At 50.5% G+C, this 19,769-nt stretch overlaps 1 protein-coding gene across 2 annotated transcripts in view; it reads left to right on the top strand.

The window, feature by feature from the left end:
- Positions 1–19,537, top strand: part of KCNJ12 (potassium inwardly rectifying channel subfamily J member 12) — a 52,854-nt gene extending 33,317 nt beyond the window's left edge. The window contains exons 1-2 of one of the 2 annotated variants that reach the window (XM_036032823.1): positions 1,979–2,658; positions 9,290–19,537. In XM_036032823.1, coding sequence (XP_035888716.1) covers positions 9,349–10,635 — 1,287 coding nt within the window. In that variant the 5' untranslated portion in view covers positions 1,979–2,658; positions 9,290–9,348 and the 3' untranslated portion in view covers positions 10,636–19,537. Of the gene's footprint in view, positions 1–1,978; positions 2,659–9,289 lie in introns of those variants that run through there. The other variant, XM_028534466.2, reaches the window with a different exon arrangement.
- Positions 19,538–19,769: the final 232 nt, after the last annotated feature.

The raw sequence follows: 19,769 nt of genomic DNA, 5'->3' as shown, positions 1-19,769 counted from the left end.
AGAGAAAACACCTTTAAGGAGATAGAGAGTCAGGAATGAGGTTGAGAGAGCCTGGGGCAGGCCAGATGACCAGCAGGAAGCCAGGAGGGGCAGGCTGTCCACCCTCATCCCTTCTCCCTAACCTTTTATGGCTCCCATTGCCCTATGACAGATACCTCCTCTGCTCACAGTTCCAGCTCTTAGGTGACCTGAGGCAAGGGACTTAACCTCTCTCAGCCTCAATTTCTCCATTTGTCCAGTAGGAAGAACCATCTATCTTTCAGAGTGGGGCCTTGAAGGCTGGAATAACTGAAGCCAAGAGCTGACCACGCAGGGCCAGGCACAGTGTGGGCCCACTCAAGGGGACAGGCATAAGATTAGAGACCTAGGCACAAGTCCTTGCCATGGGAATTCCCAGCTGTGGGCAGTGGTCTGTGCTGGAGCCTCTCTGAGCCTCAATTTCCCCATCAGTTTTGAGAGTGAAAGACCCAAGAGAGGCACTGAAGGGCCTAGGGAAGCTGCTCAGGGAATGATGAGGGATGGGGAAGCAGTGGGTGAGGACTGGGAGTTTTGAGTTGACAGACTGGAGGGACCATACAGGCCATTTCCATACAGAGTAAGCAGAGGCCCAGAGAGGGGAAGTGACTCTTCCAAGGTCACATAGCTTGTGGGAGGCAGAGCTGGAACTTGAACCCATCTCTGTTTGCCCATTGCTATTATCTGCCCCAGGAGGCTTATCATGTGTGGTGACCCATCAACAGTTGCCTTAGTCCCAGCTAGAAAAACCAGTGTGACAGTGGATTACAGCCAGCCTTGGATGTAAAAGGGTAGGGCTTCATGGGCTCAGTGGCTGGCAAATGGGGGAAGGTGAGAAGGGCATCCCAAGTCAGCTTGCCTCTGGAAATTCACAGAGTATCTTCCCAACACATTCTTCTGTGATCCTTACAGCAGGATCCTTATGCAGGAGATGAAAGCAGGGGGCCCCTTTGACAGATGGGAAAACTGAGGCTTGGGGATTGCAGGGACCACATAGGATGTGTGTATGTTCAAGGCAAGTCTCTGACAGGTTACTGTATAGTCATATACACATTCACCCACCCATCTATTTATCTGTCTCCCCAACCACCACATTCTTCCATCCACTTGTTCACCTATGAATATACCCACCTACCTACCCAATCATATACCCACCCATCCATTTATAGTCTGCCTACCCATCTATCTATTATTGACTTATCCATCTATCCACCTACCCACCCACCCATTCATTTATCCATTCACACGCCCACATACCTGTGCATAGTCCATCCATCATCCATTCATCCATCCACTCTACTAATTTATCCATCCTCATACCCATGTACCCATCTGTAATCCATCTATCTATAATCTACTCATCCATCCATAATTATCCATCTATCATGCATGCATCCACCTATTTATCCACACATCCACATATCCATCCATAATTCATCCATCTATAGTCCTCCCATCCATCCATTTACACACCCACCTACCCATTTATAATGTGTGGTGACTCATCGACAGTTGGATTTATTTTCTTTTTTAAAAAAAGATTTTGTTTATTTATTTTAGAGAGAGGGGAAAAGAGGGAGAGAGAAATAGTGATCGGTTGTCTCATGCCTCCACCTGGGGACCTGGCCTGCAACCCAGGAATGTGCCCTAACTGGGAATTGAACCGGCAACCTTTTGGCCTGCAGGCTGGCACTCAATCCACTGAGCCATACCAGCCAGAGCAAAAGTTGGATTTATAATACACCCATCCATTCATCCATAATCCATTTATTCAGCCATAATCCATCTATCCATCTATTCATAATCCATCCATCCATCCATCCATCTATGCATCCACCCATTCATTCATTTATCCATCCACACACCTATCCATTCATAATTTACCCACCCACTCATCCATTATCTATCCATCTATAATCTGCCCGTCTATCCACCCATAATTCAATCATCTACCCATTCATCTGACTATCTGTCCATCTACCCTTTCATTTATCCTTTCATATAGCCACCCATCCATCATCCATCCATTTATCCATCAATCCACAGGTGGGCCCTATGATTGGAATTGGGAAGGCTCTTCAGGTGGTGGCTAGGGGCATAGGCTATGGACCTGAGTTCCTCTGTGACTTTAGGAGAATTACCATATTACCTGCCTCTTTAGAATGGGAACAGCAGTAGTTCTAACCTTGTGGGTTTGTTGTGAGGATTACATGAGTTTGATATTTGTAAACCACCTACCACAATGTCTGGATGCAGTAGACACTTGCTAATTATCAGCTGTTATTTTCTCTGAGGACCCATTTTGTCTTGCTCTTCTCTGGTTCTGAAAGTTTGTCATGGACAGGCTGACATGTTGTGAAGGTATGGGGTATCAGAGGTGTGGGAGGCACCCTCCTCCTCCCACCAGGGCCCTGGGTGTAGCAAGCAGAAATGTGGGTTCATGTGGAAATTTCTGACTTCTGAGCCCCTCTGAGGAGAGCAGACCATCTACAGTGATTTGGCTTTGCTTTATTAACTTTAGGGTCTTCTAGAGACTGATTCATCTCCAGCTCATGCTGGAAAAATGGCAGCTGCTGCTAATGCAGCCTTGAAGACAGCCATGTGCCCACTCAACACCGTTACTTAGAAAATAGGATTCAAGAGGTAAGATTAAGGTCACTGATGTGCACCTGTCCATTTAGTCATTCATTCAGTCAAACATGCATCTATGCACCCATCCACTTATCTATTCCCTTATTCAGCCTCTCATTCACTCATTATCCATCCACTAGTTCCACATATCCTCCCATCCATTTGCCATCTACCCACCTACCTAACCCATCCAGCCATCTTTCCATCTGTGTATTTATCCATCTTCCAGTTATTCATCCACCATCACTCCCAGCCATTCATCAATTCGCCCAACCACCCATGCATCCTCTTATCCATTGATTCATTCATCTATTCCTCCACTCACTAATCTATCCACCTAACCCATCCAATAATTTTTCATCCATCTAACCCATCCATCTTTCTAGTTACTACTTATCCATCCATATACTTATCTGCCAGTCCCATTTATCTATCCATATGCTTGACCACCTATCTGCACATATAGCTGTCTCCTCATTCATTGGTCCATCCATCTTCTCATCCATTTCTCCATTCAGGTGCTTATTCCCTCGTCCCTTTGTCCGGTCAGTGAGCATTTCCTGGATACCCTTTCTGTGCCAGGCCTGCATCAACCTCTCTGCACTTGGGCAAGGTCAACTCTCACATGAGGTAGAGAGTAGTTTCACCCTAACAGTAGAATCCAGGGCCAGAGAATCCAAAGGGCTTTATTGAAGTAGTGGCCTTCAGCTGATCCCTGAAGGGTGAGAAGATTTTAAACATTTCCTTAAGCCATAAGTTGGGGGTTGGCCACATGGGGCAGAGGGATGCCACAATGAAATGCATCAGGAGCCTGTTGCTGTGGCAGACAGGAGTGGCCTGGACAGGAGGGTGGCTTTAAGGATTTGGGAGGTAAAATACCTAGGACCTGTTGGGGGAATAGATATGGGTACTGATGGAGAGGGAGGAGGCCAAGCTTGTAGCTGGGGTGATTGGGGAAGTGCTGATTGGCTGCCAGCTAACCCTATGAGGAGTGGGAGGAGGAGGAGAAAGGTGAGGGTGAGGAGAAGGTGAGGAGGGGCAAGAGAAGAGGAGGGAGAGGAGGAGGTGGGGGAGAAAAAGAGAGAGAAGGAGGTTTGGAAGAAGAGAAGAAACCATGTTGACCACGTGGTGCTGTGGGACATCCAGGAGGGGAAGCTTGAGTTCAGGAACCTTTGCCACAGGGGGGCCACCTGAGGCCTGTGAGAAACAGCCCAGGAGACCACGTTCTGTGAAGGTAGTTTAGTGGTTGGTGATCCCAAGGAGTCTTGTACATGAGGTGAGTGGGGAGTGAGCCAGGAAGGGAAGGAGCTATTGTGGGATGGATTTTTGACAAAGCCACTGCTGGGGGCAATGGGCTGAGGAACTTGGGGAGGTAGATAAACCCAGCACTCCTGTCAATCATCGATTGCAGGTTGCTCCTGGAACATTCATTCCCTAGCTTGCCCTAGAGCTATTGAACAGAAAGACTGTGTTGGTGGTTGGATAGTGGGTAGTGGGCCCTGGAGTGGTGAAGATCCAGGGAATAGGTGGAACACTGACCACTCCCATCCCTATCAAATAACATATTGTCGCTGTTCCTCTCCTTGGGCCTAGCAAGGCCTCAGCACAGAAAGCTTGTACTGTGTCAACCTGGAGTGTTTTCAGGCTATGAATGTACACTGTGGGGAGAGGTTGGTCTGTGCATTGGTAGAAGGGAAGGGAACTTGGCCTGCAAAGGTGACCCTGCACTAAAGTTTGTCCTTTTCTCCTAGACTCTGAGAATGCAAATGGTCCCCCTTCCAACCCTCCATCTCCCCTCCAGATCAACTCTTGGCTATCCCCAAGCTAGCCTCAGCTTCCTCACTGGCCCCCCACACTCCTGAATGTGCCAGCATGCCCTACCCTGCTCCTTGCTCCATGGCACCCCTACCAGGAATGCTGTCCCCTCCCCCCACTCCATCCAGGCCTGTGCACTTCCAGCCCCTGGTGCCTGTCACTGCTGAGCTCCCTGCCTTGCTGCAGTACATCTGCCCTTAGGCCTGCCCATCTGCAAAATGAAAGATTGGATTTTCAAAAGTCTCCTGCTAAGTCTGATGAAGAGCAAATGGAGTAGGAGATTCTGAAGCTTTCCCAGGACACAGTGAGAAAGTTCCAAGATGGATTAGTGATATCTGCCACAGGCATGGGCTAGAGAAAGTAGTGTGTAAGCCACATTCTGGTTTTCCTGGAATGAAGTGATCTTTAAGGATTCTTCCAAAGGTAGGACTTGATGAGGTTGGAGTGCCCCATCCCTGGACATTCTAAGCAAGAGCCGAATGCCTTGGGTCAGCGGTGCTGGGATGGGTTTTATCTTTGTTGTTGAGTGCTGAGATTTGGGATGTTTGTATGTCTAATCACTACATGGGATGACAAAGGCCTGGAGGACTGAGACTGAAATACAGTATCATGCTTACATTCTGCCTTGGGGCCTGGGGACATGGTTTGTTTTTCTTTTCCCTACCCTCAGTCTGGGAGCTCATCCCTTGAAGGCTGTGTGACCCTTGGCAAGTGACTCAATTTTTCTTGAGCTTCAGTTTCCTCATCTGGAAAATGGGGTAATAGTTATAATGTTGTTGTAGGAATTAAGCGAGTTAATTAGAGCTCTTAGAATAGTGCCTGATGGATAATAAGCACTGGATGTACATTGATTACTATACTTATACCTCAGAAGTGATCCCGGCCAGAGGAGAGGCTCCTGAAGATGGGGTATCTTGAGTCCTTGCCCCTCAGGGCCCCTCCATTGGCCATTATAGTCACTGTTTTCTTGGCAACTGAGAATGTGAGCCCAGGTCTTGTCCTGGTCTTCTCCAGATATCATTGAAACCTGAGGTGTCCAGAGCCTCAGGGGACTGGGCATGGAGTGTTGTGCTCTATCTAGAGGCCCCTCTCAGTGACTTTCGGACCCCTCCCATGGGTCATGTGGTAGCCGCTTCTCTAAAATCCCAGCCCCTGCCTGACTAGTGTTATCAGCAGGCTGGATGCCAGAGGCTGTGTCCACTACTGGTAGGCTGGCAGGGGCAGTTCCAGCACTTCTCTGGTGCTCTGGGTCCATGTGCTCCACTACCCACTCTGCCTGCTAGGCTTGCTTCATTGCTATCTTCAGTGTGGAAGTCACCCTGTCTCTTTTGGTTCAGGTATTGCACCCCAGTATCTCTCTCTCATTCCCTCCCAGCAATGCCCAGGGCCCTCCCTGGCCAACGTGGGCACCTGCTGACAGTGGTCCTATTATCTCTACCATCTCATCCCAGCCCACAAATTGCTATGTGACTTTGGAAGAGTCTCAGCCTCAGTTCTTCCATCTATAAAATTGGGAGCTGGCCTGCTTGCTTGCTAAAGCCTCTTTCATCAAAACAAATCTAATTTCATTTCTTATCTGATTTAACCATGTGTAGTCTCTGAGCAAGAGCTAAACACCTGTATATCCCTGGTTGAGGATATTGTCCCACATTTCTTTCTTTTTAAAAATTTTTTATGTATTGGTTTGAGAGAGAGAGAGAGGGAGGGAGGGAGGGGGAGAGAGAGAGAGAGAGAGATCGATTTGCTGTTCCACCCATCCATGCATTCACTGGTTGATTCCTGTGTGTGTCCTGACTGACCTGAGATTGAATCTGCATTGGGATGATGCTCCAACCAGTTGAGCTGCTTGGCCAGAGCTCATCTTACATTTCTTAAACCGGGTCCTCAGAGACTCAATTTAAGAGCTGTGCAACCTTCTTGCCAAGCCAGTGTTTATATGTGAGGAGTGTCCTTGGGACATTTGGTAAGTTGGTGGTGCTGGGGTTGTTGCTCATGGGTTTTCTTCTGGGGTTTTCTTTGTGGTGCTGTGTTCACCAAGCCTATGAGGGACTCTCCATACCCTGAGTGTGTCATACACACATGCATCCACATATGCACATGCATGTACACAGACAGTGAAGGCAAGAGAAACTGAGACTGGACTATACTTGGCTCCCACTCTGTCTCTGTTCTTTATTTTCTGAGTGACTTGGACAACTGACTTTGCTGTGAGTCTCAGTTTCCAGCTCTGAGAAAAATGGGAGAAGGTATAAACATGACCTTGTTGATTTTTTTCTATGTGGTTCTAGGAGGAATGTCAACAGGTGAGAGGGTTGCCGAGCCTGTGTGACATAGTCTGGGTGAGTCCTAAGTGCTCAACCTTATAGAGACACCAGGGGTCACTGCAGCAGCCCCACCTACCTGGGAGCTGGCCAGGTGTGGGGCTGCTCAACTGCCAGGAGCTGTGCACCAGGATGAGCTCTCTGGACTTTGATTCTTGCAATTCTGTCCCAAGTAGGCTTTGAGCTGCCTTGGAGTCCCAGCTGGAGTAACCATGACCTGTTAGATGTCTCTCCAGGCCTCCAGGCCACACAAACCCACCCCCAGCAATCTGACAGCCACCTGCTGGCATCTGTGTACCCCAACCTTGGCACCTCCCTTTGGAGGGTCCAGGAATCTGGGGATGAGCTGTCTTCCTGGCACAGGGAGTCCTTGGGGAGCCCGCCACCACTGGCTCCCTGCCCCCTGGCCCAGACTGAAGCAGCATTCATCATTCTAGCCTCCAATCGTAGCTCCTCCAATCCATGGTGAGGTGGCCAGGTGGAACACCTATTGGGGGAGGATAGTAGCATGAGGAGAGGCCCCATGGAATCTGGGGCCCCATGACGGGAGACCTTGCATTAGACAAAAATGGTTTGAATATCAGCTCTCCTGCTTATTGGCTGTGTGGTTTTGGGTAAGGCACTTTACTTTTCTGAATCTCCATTCAGAGAGAAGTACAGATAGTAGCCACCTCCTTGAGCTGTGGACTGGCTGACCTAAGAGCCTTTGCTGATGTGTCTGGCCTGCTCTCCCTGTGGTTGGAGGAGCTGGTTCTCTCAGGTAGTAAGCACTGCATGAGCATCTAGGGGTCCAGCAGCATCTAGGAACCTAGACAGACTTTGGGAGGGGTCTGTAGCCTCATGGCTCTACCCAACCCTGTCTCCCAGATGTTTGGAGCAGAGGTCAGAGGTTGTGCCTCTCTGAGGCTCTGGTTGCAACTGGCCATACAGACCAGGGATGAATCCTGGTGTTGCTACCTCCTGGCTATGTCATTTCCAGTGTCTAAGCCTCTCATGGGTATCCAGCTGCCTGTCTCCCTGCTGCTGTCCTGGGACCTTCTCTGGGGCCTCAGTGTCTTCTGGGCACTTCAAGCCTTCAAGCCTTGTCTAACTCTGACCTCATAGTGCAACCAGGTGGAGTCTGGGGGTGCATGGGGTCCCCATTGGTAGGGAGGAGCATGTCTAACCTCCTTGTGCTCATGTCTGGGCCAGCTGGCCAGGGGTCTCCCTCTCCTTCCACCTCAGCCCTGCTGAGACAGGGTGAGGTCCTAAGTACCCTCAACCCCAGTGCTAGCTAACAGCCAGATGGCCCCAGTGCCCACAGGGTCAGGTGGTGCCATGGCACCCAGACTGCAGATGCCTCAGCCTGGTACCAACAGGCTGTCCCAGAGCCAGCAGGGCATTGGGGGAGGGGCAGCCACTGGCTTGTGTGTCCAGGGACTGGACAAGTACTGCCAGCCATGGGAGCAGTGTTTGTCTGGCATGGGTGTGGTACTGTGGGATGTGCCCTGAGACTACCCAGTGTGTGTGAGTGTGTGTGCATGGCAGGCTGACCAAGTGACACTTTGAGTGCTTCCCATGTGCTTTAGTTTAGAGCCAAGGAAGGTGGGTGTCAGGGAGGCCCCTGGAATGAGGTCAGCCAGTCAGTGATTCCTCTGGGCACTGACTTAGGGACCCCCTCCTAGCTACTGCTCATGGCAAGGCCTTCAATAGACCCGGGAGGTGAGTCAGCAGTGAGGGAAACAGCAAACTCCTGTGCTCAGGTGGCTGATGGTCTTGTGGGAGGGACTGCAACCCTGTGCACATCATCGTTGTTGTTATTACTACCTTTATTAGGCCAGAGGTCAGGGTTGTGGGGTTACATTGGGACCTGCATAGGGTGTAAAATCCTCCGAGAACACAAGGAAAACCTCTGGAGATATTCTAGTGGCATTAAAGTCAAGGTCTGAATGAGGGAGGTGGTGGGGAAATGCCTGGGACGAGAGGGTCCAGGGTGGGTTTAAAGAACAGGAAGGAGCCTGTGAGAAGCAACATGGTAAGTGAGGTGGAGGCTGGGAGGTGAGATCTGAGGGGTCCTGAGTTCTGCTCATGCAGGTGCCACAGATGCCAGTGGGGACTCTGGCTTTGAGCAGACGATGGATAGGCTCCCTCTGGCTGCCACTGGACTGGGGTTGGGCAGTAGCATGGAGGTGGGCAAGGTGGTTGCCTGACTGGTCCAGGTAGGTAACAATGGGGCTGTGTGAATGGAAGAAGGGGTAGATACTAAATATATTTTGAAAGCAGAGCCCTTGGTGTGGGAGTAAGAAGAGCTGAGGATGAATTCAAGGTTTTTGGCTTAAAGTACTGGGAGGGTGAAGTGGCAGATTTCCAAGCTGGGAAGGATGAGGAGCTGGCTTACAGTGGGAGGGAGGATTAGGATCCTGGTTGTGAATAAATTAGGGTCAAAATGTCTGCCAGTCACATCTGAGGGCCCTGGGTGGAGGACTTTGTGGGCTGGTGCAGGACATCTGCTGTCCTATCTGTTGCAGGAGCCTTCCCACCTGGAGCCGGCCTGGGGGCGAGGAGCCAGGGCTGCCCTATCCCCGGGATGACTGCAGCCAGCCGAGCCAACCCCTACAGCATTGTGTCATCAGAGGAGGACGGGCTGCACCTGGTCACCATGTCGGGTGCCAATGGCTTTGGTAACGGCAAGGTTCACACGCGGCGCAGGGGTAGAAACCGCTTTGTTAAGAAGAATGGCCAGTGCAACATTGAGTTTGCCAACATGGATGAGAAGTCACAGCGCTACCTGGCTGACATGTTTACCACCTGTGTGGACATCCGCTGGCGCTACATGCTGCTCATCTTCTCATTGGCCTTTCTTGCCTCCTGGCTGTTGTTTGGCATCATCTTCTGGGTCATTGCTGTGGCTCATGGTGACCTGGAGCCAGCTGAAGACCGTGGCCGTACGCCCTGCGTGTTGCAGGTACATGGCTTCATGGCAGCCTTCCTCTTCTCCATTGAAACTCAGACCACCATTGGCTATGGGCTGCGCTGTGTGACAGAGGAGTGCCCAGTGGCTGTTTTCATGGTGGTGGCACAGTCCATCGTGGGCTGCATCATCGACTCCTTCATGATTGGTGCCATCATGGCCAAGATGGCCCGGCCCAAGAAGCGGGCGCAGACACTGCTGTTCAGCCACAATGCTGTTGTGGCGCTGCGCGACGGCAAGCTTTGCCTCATGTGGCGTGTGGGCAATCTGCGTAAGAGCCACATCGTGGAGGCCCATGTGAGGGCTCAGCTCATCAAGCCGAGGGTCACAGAGGAGGGTGAGTACATCCCGCTGGACCAGATTGACATCGATGTGGGCTTTGACAAGGGCCTTGACCGCATCTTCCTGGTGTCGCCCATCACCATCCTGCATGAGATTGACGAGGCCAGCCCACTGTTTGGCATCAGCCGGCAGGATCTGGAGAGAGACGACTTCGAGATCGTGGTCATTCTGGAGGGGATGGTAGAGGCCACGGCCATGACTACACAAGCTCGAAGCTCTTACCTGGCCAATGAGATCTTATGGGGTCACCGCTTTGAGCCTGTCCTCTTCGAGGAGAAGAACCAGTACAAGATTGACTATGCACATTTCCACAAGACCTATGAAGTACCCTCCACTCCCCACTGTAGCGCCAAGGACCTGGTGGAGAACAAGTTCCTGCTGCCCAGTGCCAATTCCTTTTGCTATGAGAATGAGCTGGCCTTCATGAGCCGTGATGAGGAGGATGAAGCTGATAAAGACCTAGACAGCAGCAGTCCTCAAGCTAGGCACAACTTTGACAGACCCCAGGCTGGTGGCAGTGCCCTTGAGCAGCGGCCCTACAGGAGGGAGTCAGAGATCTGAACTCCTGTTGGCCAAGGTGCAGCATCCGCCCAAGCCAGGGAGAGGCCTGCATCCCCTGAGGGCCCAGAGTTTTGGCTGAACGGGCCAGACACTCTGGTTGCAGACTCAGTAGTGTTTCAGATGTTTTATGTTTCTCCACAATGGCCTTGGAAGGTTGGCGGGAGAGTGGGTGGTTGGAGCGGGCAGTCCCCAGCCTCAGATGCCCAAGCAGGCTCAGGGGCAAGGGGTGACCTCCTGGGGGCTAGACCTTCTGCCTGAGGAAGGGGCTGCAGTCTGCCCAGAAATAGCTCTGCAGCTGGCCACCCAGCCTTTGGGTGAGGCTGGCAGGCTGTAGGGCAACCTGCTGGTTTTTAACTTGGGGAGAAGCGATGGGTTTTGGCTTTCTCAGTCTTAGCTTGGGAAAGACTGTTTACAAAAAAAATTAACATGTGATTAATTTTGTTTTAATTCACGAGGGTACAAAAAAGGGACAATTAGAATTCCATTTGTTTGCCAGGATATAAGCAGCTAGGTGGAGGCTCTTGACACTTCCCCAAGGCTGGATGGACCTCTGTCTCCTCTGTGAAGGCCAGGCCCTGGCGGGTGGTGGGCCTATGGAAAGCACAGCAACACCATGGTTTTTTATGCATGTGGGTAGATTAGATTCCATTTGTGATAGAAAAACCAAGACCATGCTCATTATCATAATACAAGCTTTCCAGTGTCATAGAGGAGGAGGAAAGGGGCAAGGAAAAACTAGTTTGAGCTTCTTAAGTTTGACTTTGCCCATTAGAGGTGCTTCTCAGGGTTGGATAGGAGACCTGTCTGCCATGGAGGGTTTCCTCTCCCTCAGTTCACTGTATTCTCCTGGTTTACTTTTCTCTTTTTCTGGCCAGTGGCCTCCACCCCTTCCATGGATAGGGCCATTGGGAAATACAGGAATGGATGGCTCCATGGGATGGAAGCCTGGTTCCTGGACTGATAGGAACTGGATCAGCCCCATTTTGTAAGGGGCCCTAGCATGACTTGTGCCTTAGAGATACCGAGTGGTCTGGCTTCAGTTTTTGTTTTCATAGGACTGTCCCCACTACCCTGACTCTACTGTGAAGTCCCTGCCAGCCTCTCTGTCTGAAGAGGCTGGGCTGACCAGTGCTCCCTCTGAACCTGGGGCAGCATGGGTGAGCCCAGGTGAGTGGCAGCCAGCCTGTACCTGGCCTGAATGGCAGAGGAACAGTCTTAGGGAAGATGCAGAATTGTTGGCTGAGGTGACTAGGAGTAGTACACACATCCAGGAACTCTAGTCAAGAAGAGGTTTGGGGCTGATGACTCTGCTGGCCCAGAAGCAGGCCCCTGGATGAGAACTTGCCCAGTGGGGACTTGTTTCTGTCAAATAAGACAGCTGGTGAGGCCTGGACCCTGGGATAGAGCTGGGACCCTTTCCAGGACAGCTAAGAGTGCTGTCCTTCTAAATGACCAGGCCCATGAGGAAGTTAGTACTGGTTTGCCTGTCCAGGCTGTTTCAACCATGCCCTCAGGATAGCTCACAACCTGAGGCACCAGAGACACTGGCCCAAGTTGGGGAAACTGAGGCAGAGTGCAAGGTCATGCAAACAAGGAGAAGGTCTCCAGTGACAGGGAGAGGTTAGGGTCTGGGTGGCGTCTCCTGAATCTTCCCTCCTCCTCTGACCCTTACTACAGCTGGAGACCTGACCTGAGGTCAGGGGCTGTGGAAGGCCTGGGCATGGACTATCAGCTCCCCACCAGAGATACCCCGACAGCCCCTACACTGAGGTAGGCCTGACTCCCAACACCCTGTCCTAGCCTCAGACCTCACCCTGACTTCTGGCCAAGAAGATTCACTCTGAGGCACTGGAGGCAGCTCTTTCAGGATCTGCTGGAGGAGCCTTTGTTCTGAGCCCAGCTGACTTACTCAGCCTTAGCCCTGGGGTGAGGTTGGAGCTGATGTTGGAGCACTTACCTACTGATCCTGTCCCAGATTGTCAGGCTGAGCCAGGGTGGAATAAGGTGACTCATTAGTTGGGCAGCATTAGGGGCTGGTGCTCTGATCTGCCCAGCGGCCAGAGATCCTTCCAGGGCCGGGTGGACCAGCCTTCCACTCCAGAGTATACTCACTCCAGAAATCACTCACTTCCACTCATCGGGAGTATCACTCACTGGAACTTCTAGGCTCTGGTGATTTCAGGTGGCCTGATGTACCTTTTCTCAGGTCTGTCCCTTCCCAGGCCATGCCAGACAGTCTAGTCCCCAGATCCTGTAGGAGAGAAGCTCCAAGCTGCCTTTATCTCTCGCCAAAGGCAGATGCTGTGTTTTCACTTTTCTGCCTTTTCCCCCCTCTTCTGTATGTATGTATGTATGTATGTATTTATTTATTGCTTGTGCTAAAGATCAAAATAGTCTCCCTTTTTAATGCACTTGAAACTGGAGGGTGGTTGGGAGGAGGGGCTGTTGTGTGTGCAGAGTGAGGATCACATGGCTCCTGGGGAGTGTGCGTGGGGGTGTGTGTCCATGTGTGGTGTGTGGAGAATGGGAATGCTCATACACATGTGCATGCATGTGGTATGTGGTGTGTGTGCATGCGTATGTATGTCGGGTATAGTCTGTGAGGAGCAGGTATGTATTCCAAAGTGCCCCAGCCCTCACCTTCCCAGGCAGCAAGATTTCCAAGAATTTTCTCAATAGTCTGAACCAGGAGGTCTGAGGTTGGAACAGGCTATGGATGTGGCCTCTGGCACGCTCTGCCCTGGGGCACTGAGCTGCTTATGCCAGAAAGGGCAGAGGTGTGTGTGTGACTGTGAGAGTGCAAGCATAAAGTGTGTGTGTTCAAGTGAAACATACAGCTGTTGCTTTGCCTGTAAGTACATGAACATGTGGATTCATTGTACATGGGACTGTTGTACAGATGTGTGACAGTGACAGTCTCTGTGTGAATCTGGGATGATGACACAGATCTGTGATATGTATGTTTGTCTGCACACACATAGCTTGTGCATATTTACCTGTAGGTGTGTGTGTGTGTGTTTTCTTTCTCTTTTTTTTTTATTGTTCAAGTACAGTGGTCTCCATTCCCGCCCCCTCCCCATGTGTGTGTGTGTTTTATATGTGGACATTGGTTTAAATGTTCACCAGGAAGTCAGGCTGGGCACACACAACTTGGGATGGACGCTGGCCATGGGTATCAGTGTGGTGGACCTCGGCAGTCCCACTGGCACTCTGCACTGGTTGTGTCCATGGGGAGTGTGAGGGGTGTGTATGCCTGGACATGAGGTGACATTGGCACATGTATGTGAGTCCTTGACACCTATCAGTGAGCAGTTATGTGTAAGAGGCATGTGTGTGTCTGTCCATATGAATGTGTATGTGCATGTGGCACATCTGTGTGGCATTTGCGCCAGGCTGTGAACAGGACAGTGTGTATGTATGTGAGTGTATGCAGGTTCTGGGAGCTGTGTGTGTGAGTGTCAGGGTCATGTGTCCATGCGTGTGCCCTTGCATTGCTGTGACTCCCAGTCCCTGCCTACTCGAGGGTCCCAGTGGGGGTTGGGAGACTTGGTGGAAAGGAGTCCCCTACACAGGGGTGTCTGCCCTGTGTGAGAGCACAGAATATCAAATATATTTTAAATGGTGAATTTTCATGTTATTTTCAGTACAGAGCAGTATCTGAAGACATAGGCCACGAGATTAGACCACATTAAATGCATTTTGATCTTCTTGAGTGCTACCATGTGGAGATGTGTGTTTCAAAGGCCTTGCCTGGCTCCAACACACACTGGCAGTTCTTGGGCTTCTTCAGCCCCTGTGTTCAGCAGTGATGGGGCTCCCCAGGGGCCTTCAAGGGTTGGGGTCAGGGGGAATATGGAAGCAGCTTGGAGACAGAGGACAGAACACAGCCTACACACAGACCTTGGCATGTTCTTCCAGCCAGCATGCACACCCTTACTCCCCGGTGACCAAACACCTCTTTCCCATGGGCTTAGGCTGCACATGTCACACCTCCCAGCTATGTGACCTTGCCCACTGCCCTGTCTTTTCTGGGTCTGTGTCTCCCACCTGTCCTTCCTTCTGCAAAGATGTGATGAGCACCTCTATGTGCAGGAGACCAGAGGCTCACTCTGGGACCTACAGGACTGGGGAAGGTCCCCTCAAGACTGCAGCCCTGGTGCTCACTGCTGTGACAGGAGAGGTTGGGCCAGGCAGGGGGCTGGAGGACCCCTACATCAGCCTGGCAGAAGATGCAGAGCAAACAGGCACTGCTGGCAGTCGGACCAGCACAGGCAGGGAAAAGACATCTGTGTAAGGCCTATTTTGGGGGGTAAAGAAAATTTCTTCTGCACCAAGGGCTCAGTCTCTAGCATTCCAGTGGCCTTCTGGCAGAGGCCAACAGGGAGAGAATTCTTTCCTTTACCGAAACTATTTTCACTACTAGAGAGATGTGCATCAGTGAAGGACCTGGGGATTGTTCCCTTGCATTGTACCTGGGGTCCCTACCTCAGAACCCACATGGGTCCATTGAGGCACAGCATTGAGGCTGTTTTGGCAGGTAGAGAGCTTAGACAAAAAGAGCAAATAATGACCTGGCACCCAGTTCCCTCCTTCCTGACTCTGTCAGCTGCAGCCCCTCCCTGAGCCTCAGTTTCTCCACATGTAATCTGACACAAGGATGACATTCTCTGAGGACTCAGAGTGCTGTACCAGGCTGTCCAGGCCCAGGTGTTTAGAGAGCCCTTCCTTCCCTGGGTCAATGCCAAGGTCAGTGCTGAGGCCCAGGACTGCACTTCCTCCTTGATAAGGCTTCGTGCAGCGGCTGAGCTAGAGCTCAGAGACTACAGCCTTAGGCCAGGGAAGGGCTCCAGACCAGGTCCTGGAGCAATGCAGTGGTACAGGTTGTACACTGTACAACCCCAGGGATGCCATTTACAACCTATACAATCAGGCACAGCAGTGGTAACCTCTGAGACTTCTTGCCTTTTTTCCCTCACTTCCTCAGGGCTCCAGAGAGGAGTTGCCCATGGGCTTTCTGGGAAGGGATCCACAGCGTGCCTGGAATATGCAGCATGAGATTACAGGAATAGGAGGCACAGATAGGGGCCACTTCTGCAGATGCTTTTTCGTGAAACCACTGACTGGCTAAAAAAATGAAAGGGTGACTCAGCCTCATACCAACATACACACAATCATGCACATAAGCACACGTACACACACCAGAAATGCACACAGACACATACAACTGTGTGGAATATTATGTAGCCAGAAAAAGAATAGTTCCCTGATGCATGCAACAATGTGGATGAATCTTATAGACATTATGTTGAATGAAGGGATCCAGACATAAGAGGATTCAAGTCTATTCATATGAAGTCCTAGATCAGACAGTCTGTGGTGACAGAAATCAGGACAGTGGTTGCCTGTGGGGAGCAGGTGAGCCAGTTACTGGATGTCAAGCAATAGAACTCTCCTGTTAGAGCAGGTGGCTGAATTTGGGCTCAGAGGACAGGCAGTGCCTGGATTGGGAGGGAGGGCCTGATGAGGGGAGGTCCTTATCCACGTGTCCTGTCCAGTAGAGAGTGGGTTTTACAGCTGAAGTTTGGAGGTGAGTGACTTTCTGGAGGTTGCAATGTCCTGCCCTTTTAGCTGGCCACCACTGAGATTCATCGCCGAGGAAGAACCAACTAGGGGCAGGTATAGAGAGGCAAGGATGCTGGGCTGCCTGGAAAGCAGGGGTGAGTTGGGGGGCAACTGTAGTATGGTGGGACCTGACTGAGGTGGTTGACAGACATGGGGCATGTGACAGACATCAAGACCCTTGCTGTTCAAAGACACCGATGAAGTTGCTGGCCACAGGTTCTGGCCCTCCCAAGAATCCCTTAGCACAACAGTTACTGACACCCCCATATTAGCCCCTTGGAATTAGGCCCCATGTGCGCTGCCCCCTGGGAAGAATAGCAGGGCCCAGCCTCTTGGGCTAGATGGGCAGGTGGTAAAGGTGGACTAATGAGCTCTGTTAACCAGCCTTGTGTGTGGTGGGGAGAGTAACTGGGGGGTGTCAATGAGCCCAGATCTTCCAAGGGATGAGCCCCTGGGTCCCAGCCCAGAGACTAGTGACCTGAGTGACCATGAGGCCCCAGTCCACACAGTTCTGACCATAAAGGGTGGGCTATGCTGGGCTCATTTCTTGAACATTCTGCTGAATATCAGAGGTGGAGTGTTTTTCTGTCCACCCAGCCAGGTGGCCCCTATGGAGTACTGGTAAAGTCCAGGTGGCTGTGACTTCTACCCAGCAACCACTCAGAGTCAGGGACAGTGAAGCATGGCTTTTATTAATTTAGTGGCTGGGCTCTTCCTCTGCGCCTGACTCAGAAGTGATAAATGCTACAGACACTACAAACGAAGTGAGTAAGAGAGAACAAGGGTAGTTAGAGGGAAGTGACCTTCACACTGTCCCTGAAAGGGCGCAGGGAGTGAGAGTGGGCTCTGTAGAACAACTCTTTGGGTGTGAACCTGGCTTCACCTTTGCCTAATTCTGTGTTCTGGCCCAGAGAGCTAATTTCTTTGTGCCTGTTTTCTTTCCTGTAAAATGGGGCTGGTGATCATAAAGCAGTGTGTGGGGGATGAATGAGTAAGACACAGGACAACAGATGGAAGGTATATAAGTATGAGCTCTTTTCTCTCATCACCGTTATTTGGGGATAAGCACCCAAACTTGGGGCAGCCTTGGGCTGGTGCTCTTGGGCTTGGGCTTGGGGGCAGGGCAGGGTGGCTGGACCACTTAGAGCCAGGGACAGAGTCCAAATGGGAGAGAGATAGTCTGGGGCTGGGGTCTGCCTCCTCCGGGTGTGGTGGGAGCAAGAGGGAACTGTGAAAATGGTCAACATTTTCACATTGGCATCTTAAGAAGATCACTCTGGCTGCCATGTAGGAAGTAGCACAGTGAAGCCAGTGTGGTAACTGGGAAGAGAGGAGAAGACTTGCTCCAGACAGGCAAGTGAACCAGTTAGGAGGTTGAATGCACAGCTGGGCATAGGGGGCACTCTGACTGAGCTTGTTGATTTTGGTGTGAGCTGCTGAGTGGATGAGAAGCACCAGGGTGATGGTACTTTTGGACATTTTAAGATGCCAACAAATGACACTCCACTTTGGAAGACAGTTTGGCGGTTTTTTATTATGCTAAATGTACACTTAGCATAAGATGAGGCCATTCCACTCCTACATGCTGCTCAAGAGAAAGGAAAACTCATTTTTACATGCAAACCTGGAAGTGATATTTACAACAGCTTTATGTGTAATTGCTCAAAACAGAAAGAGACCCAAATGTCCCTCACCTATAAGCGGGCAACCAGATTGGGACCTGTCCCCATGATGAAATGCTCCTGAGGAATGAGGAGGAATGGGTGTCGATTCTTGGGCCAATATGATTGATCCCAAAGGCATGCCACTGAGTGAAAGAAGTCAGACTGAGAAGGATCTCTTTTACATATATAGTATTCTGGAAAAGCCAAAACCATGGAGATGGAGAGCACATCAGTGGTCATCAGGGCCCAGGGCAGAGGAAGGGGTGACTACAAAGGATGGAAGGGGATTTTTGAGGGGTGATAAAATGCTTATGTGTTGATCATAATGATGGTCACACAGATAGGTGCACTTTGTCATGACTCCTGGGACTCTGGATGAATATAGGTCAATTATACCTTTTTTTAAGGGGAAGAAAAAGCCAATGAAACATATATAGAGAGGTCCATGTGTCTGGATTTTGGAAGAGAGATCATGTCTGAAGTTTGAGGCTGGGAAGACATGGGTGTGGATGGAACTGAATGATCGTGAGAAGTTAATTATAGATGACGTGACAAGACATGAGAGAGACTGAGGTGTTCAGAATGACTGGGGCTCCTGCTGGACAGACAAGGCACTGGGTGACACAATCTTGTGACACCTCAAATTCAGGAGAGGTGGTGCTTCCAGGGCTTACCCCCCGCCCCCATCCCAGGTGACAGTTCAGGGGCAAAATGGGTTCCAGCAACCTCAGTCAGGACTGAGACCCTCCAGGGGGTCTGAGCTTCTAGGAAGAGAGGCTGAGGAGCAGGGGCTCCATTACAGCCCCCTCCAGGTCTCTGAGACACTTTGAAAATTACCAAAAGACAAGGGCAGCTTATAGTTTATTGTTTGGTTTCCTTTTGCAAATAGAAGGGGGCATGATTAATAATAATTAATCATGTAGGGAACATGGGAATAAAATGAGACTGTCTGGGAATACCAGCCGGATCCCATGCAGTGGAAGCCCAGGCTGGGGTGAGGCTTCCTCAGCCTCTCCCCTCCTTCTGCCACACCTATCCCTGCCAGGTGCATTGAGCACCCCTTCCTGCCCCCCAGGGACTTGAATATTAGTATGAAGGGAGAGAAACTTCATATCACCTCACCTTGCAGCTCTGCTCCACTCTTTGTGGTCCATCTGTAGAATGGGGTTGTTGGTATCAAAGAGCTCAGAAGCCAACATGGCCTTGCAGTTTCACAGGGAAGACCTGTGAAGACATGAAGTCTGTCGTCACGCCCAGGGCAGCCACCCAGGTGAGGTACTCACACATGTACCTCAACATACAGTATCTCTCACACTCCTCTAAACACAGTGTCCCTCACACGCATCTCCAAATACCATGCCACACACATGTCAGTGAACACAGTTCACCACATACACTGGTGATACAGCTGTCACACACACATATGCACACACAGTGAATAGTGATACCAGTAAACATGAGTCACCAACAAACACATCACTAAACACAATTCCTCACAAACACAATATTAAACAAAGTGTTAAATAAAAGGCAGAAAAAAGACACACACACATATACACACACATACATATGATAGACAGGCAGAATAGATATTCAGATTGAAACAAAAAACCTGACAGATTTATGTATATACATACACACAGATATACAGAAAGATAACATAAACAGAAAGATACAAAGACAGATAAATCTAAAGACATAGCCCAATAGATGAACAAATAGAGATAATCAGAAATACAGACACATGAACAGATAGAAAGACAGATGAACAATACATAGAAAGACATGCAGAAACATGAATAGAGATACATATAAACAGCTATATAGATAGGCACACAGACAGATAGT

Source organism: Phyllostomus discolor, chromosome 8 (genome assembly GCF_004126475.2).
Source record: "Phyllostomus discolor isolate MPI-MPIP mPhyDis1 chromosome 8, mPhyDis1.pri.v3, whole genome shotgun sequence".
Classification (NCBI taxonomy): Eukaryota; Metazoa; Chordata; class Mammalia; order Chiroptera; family Phyllostomidae; genus Phyllostomus; species Phyllostomus discolor.
The sequence above is the reverse complement of the archived record's forward strand: the minus strand, read 5'-3'. Positions and strand labels throughout refer to the sequence as shown.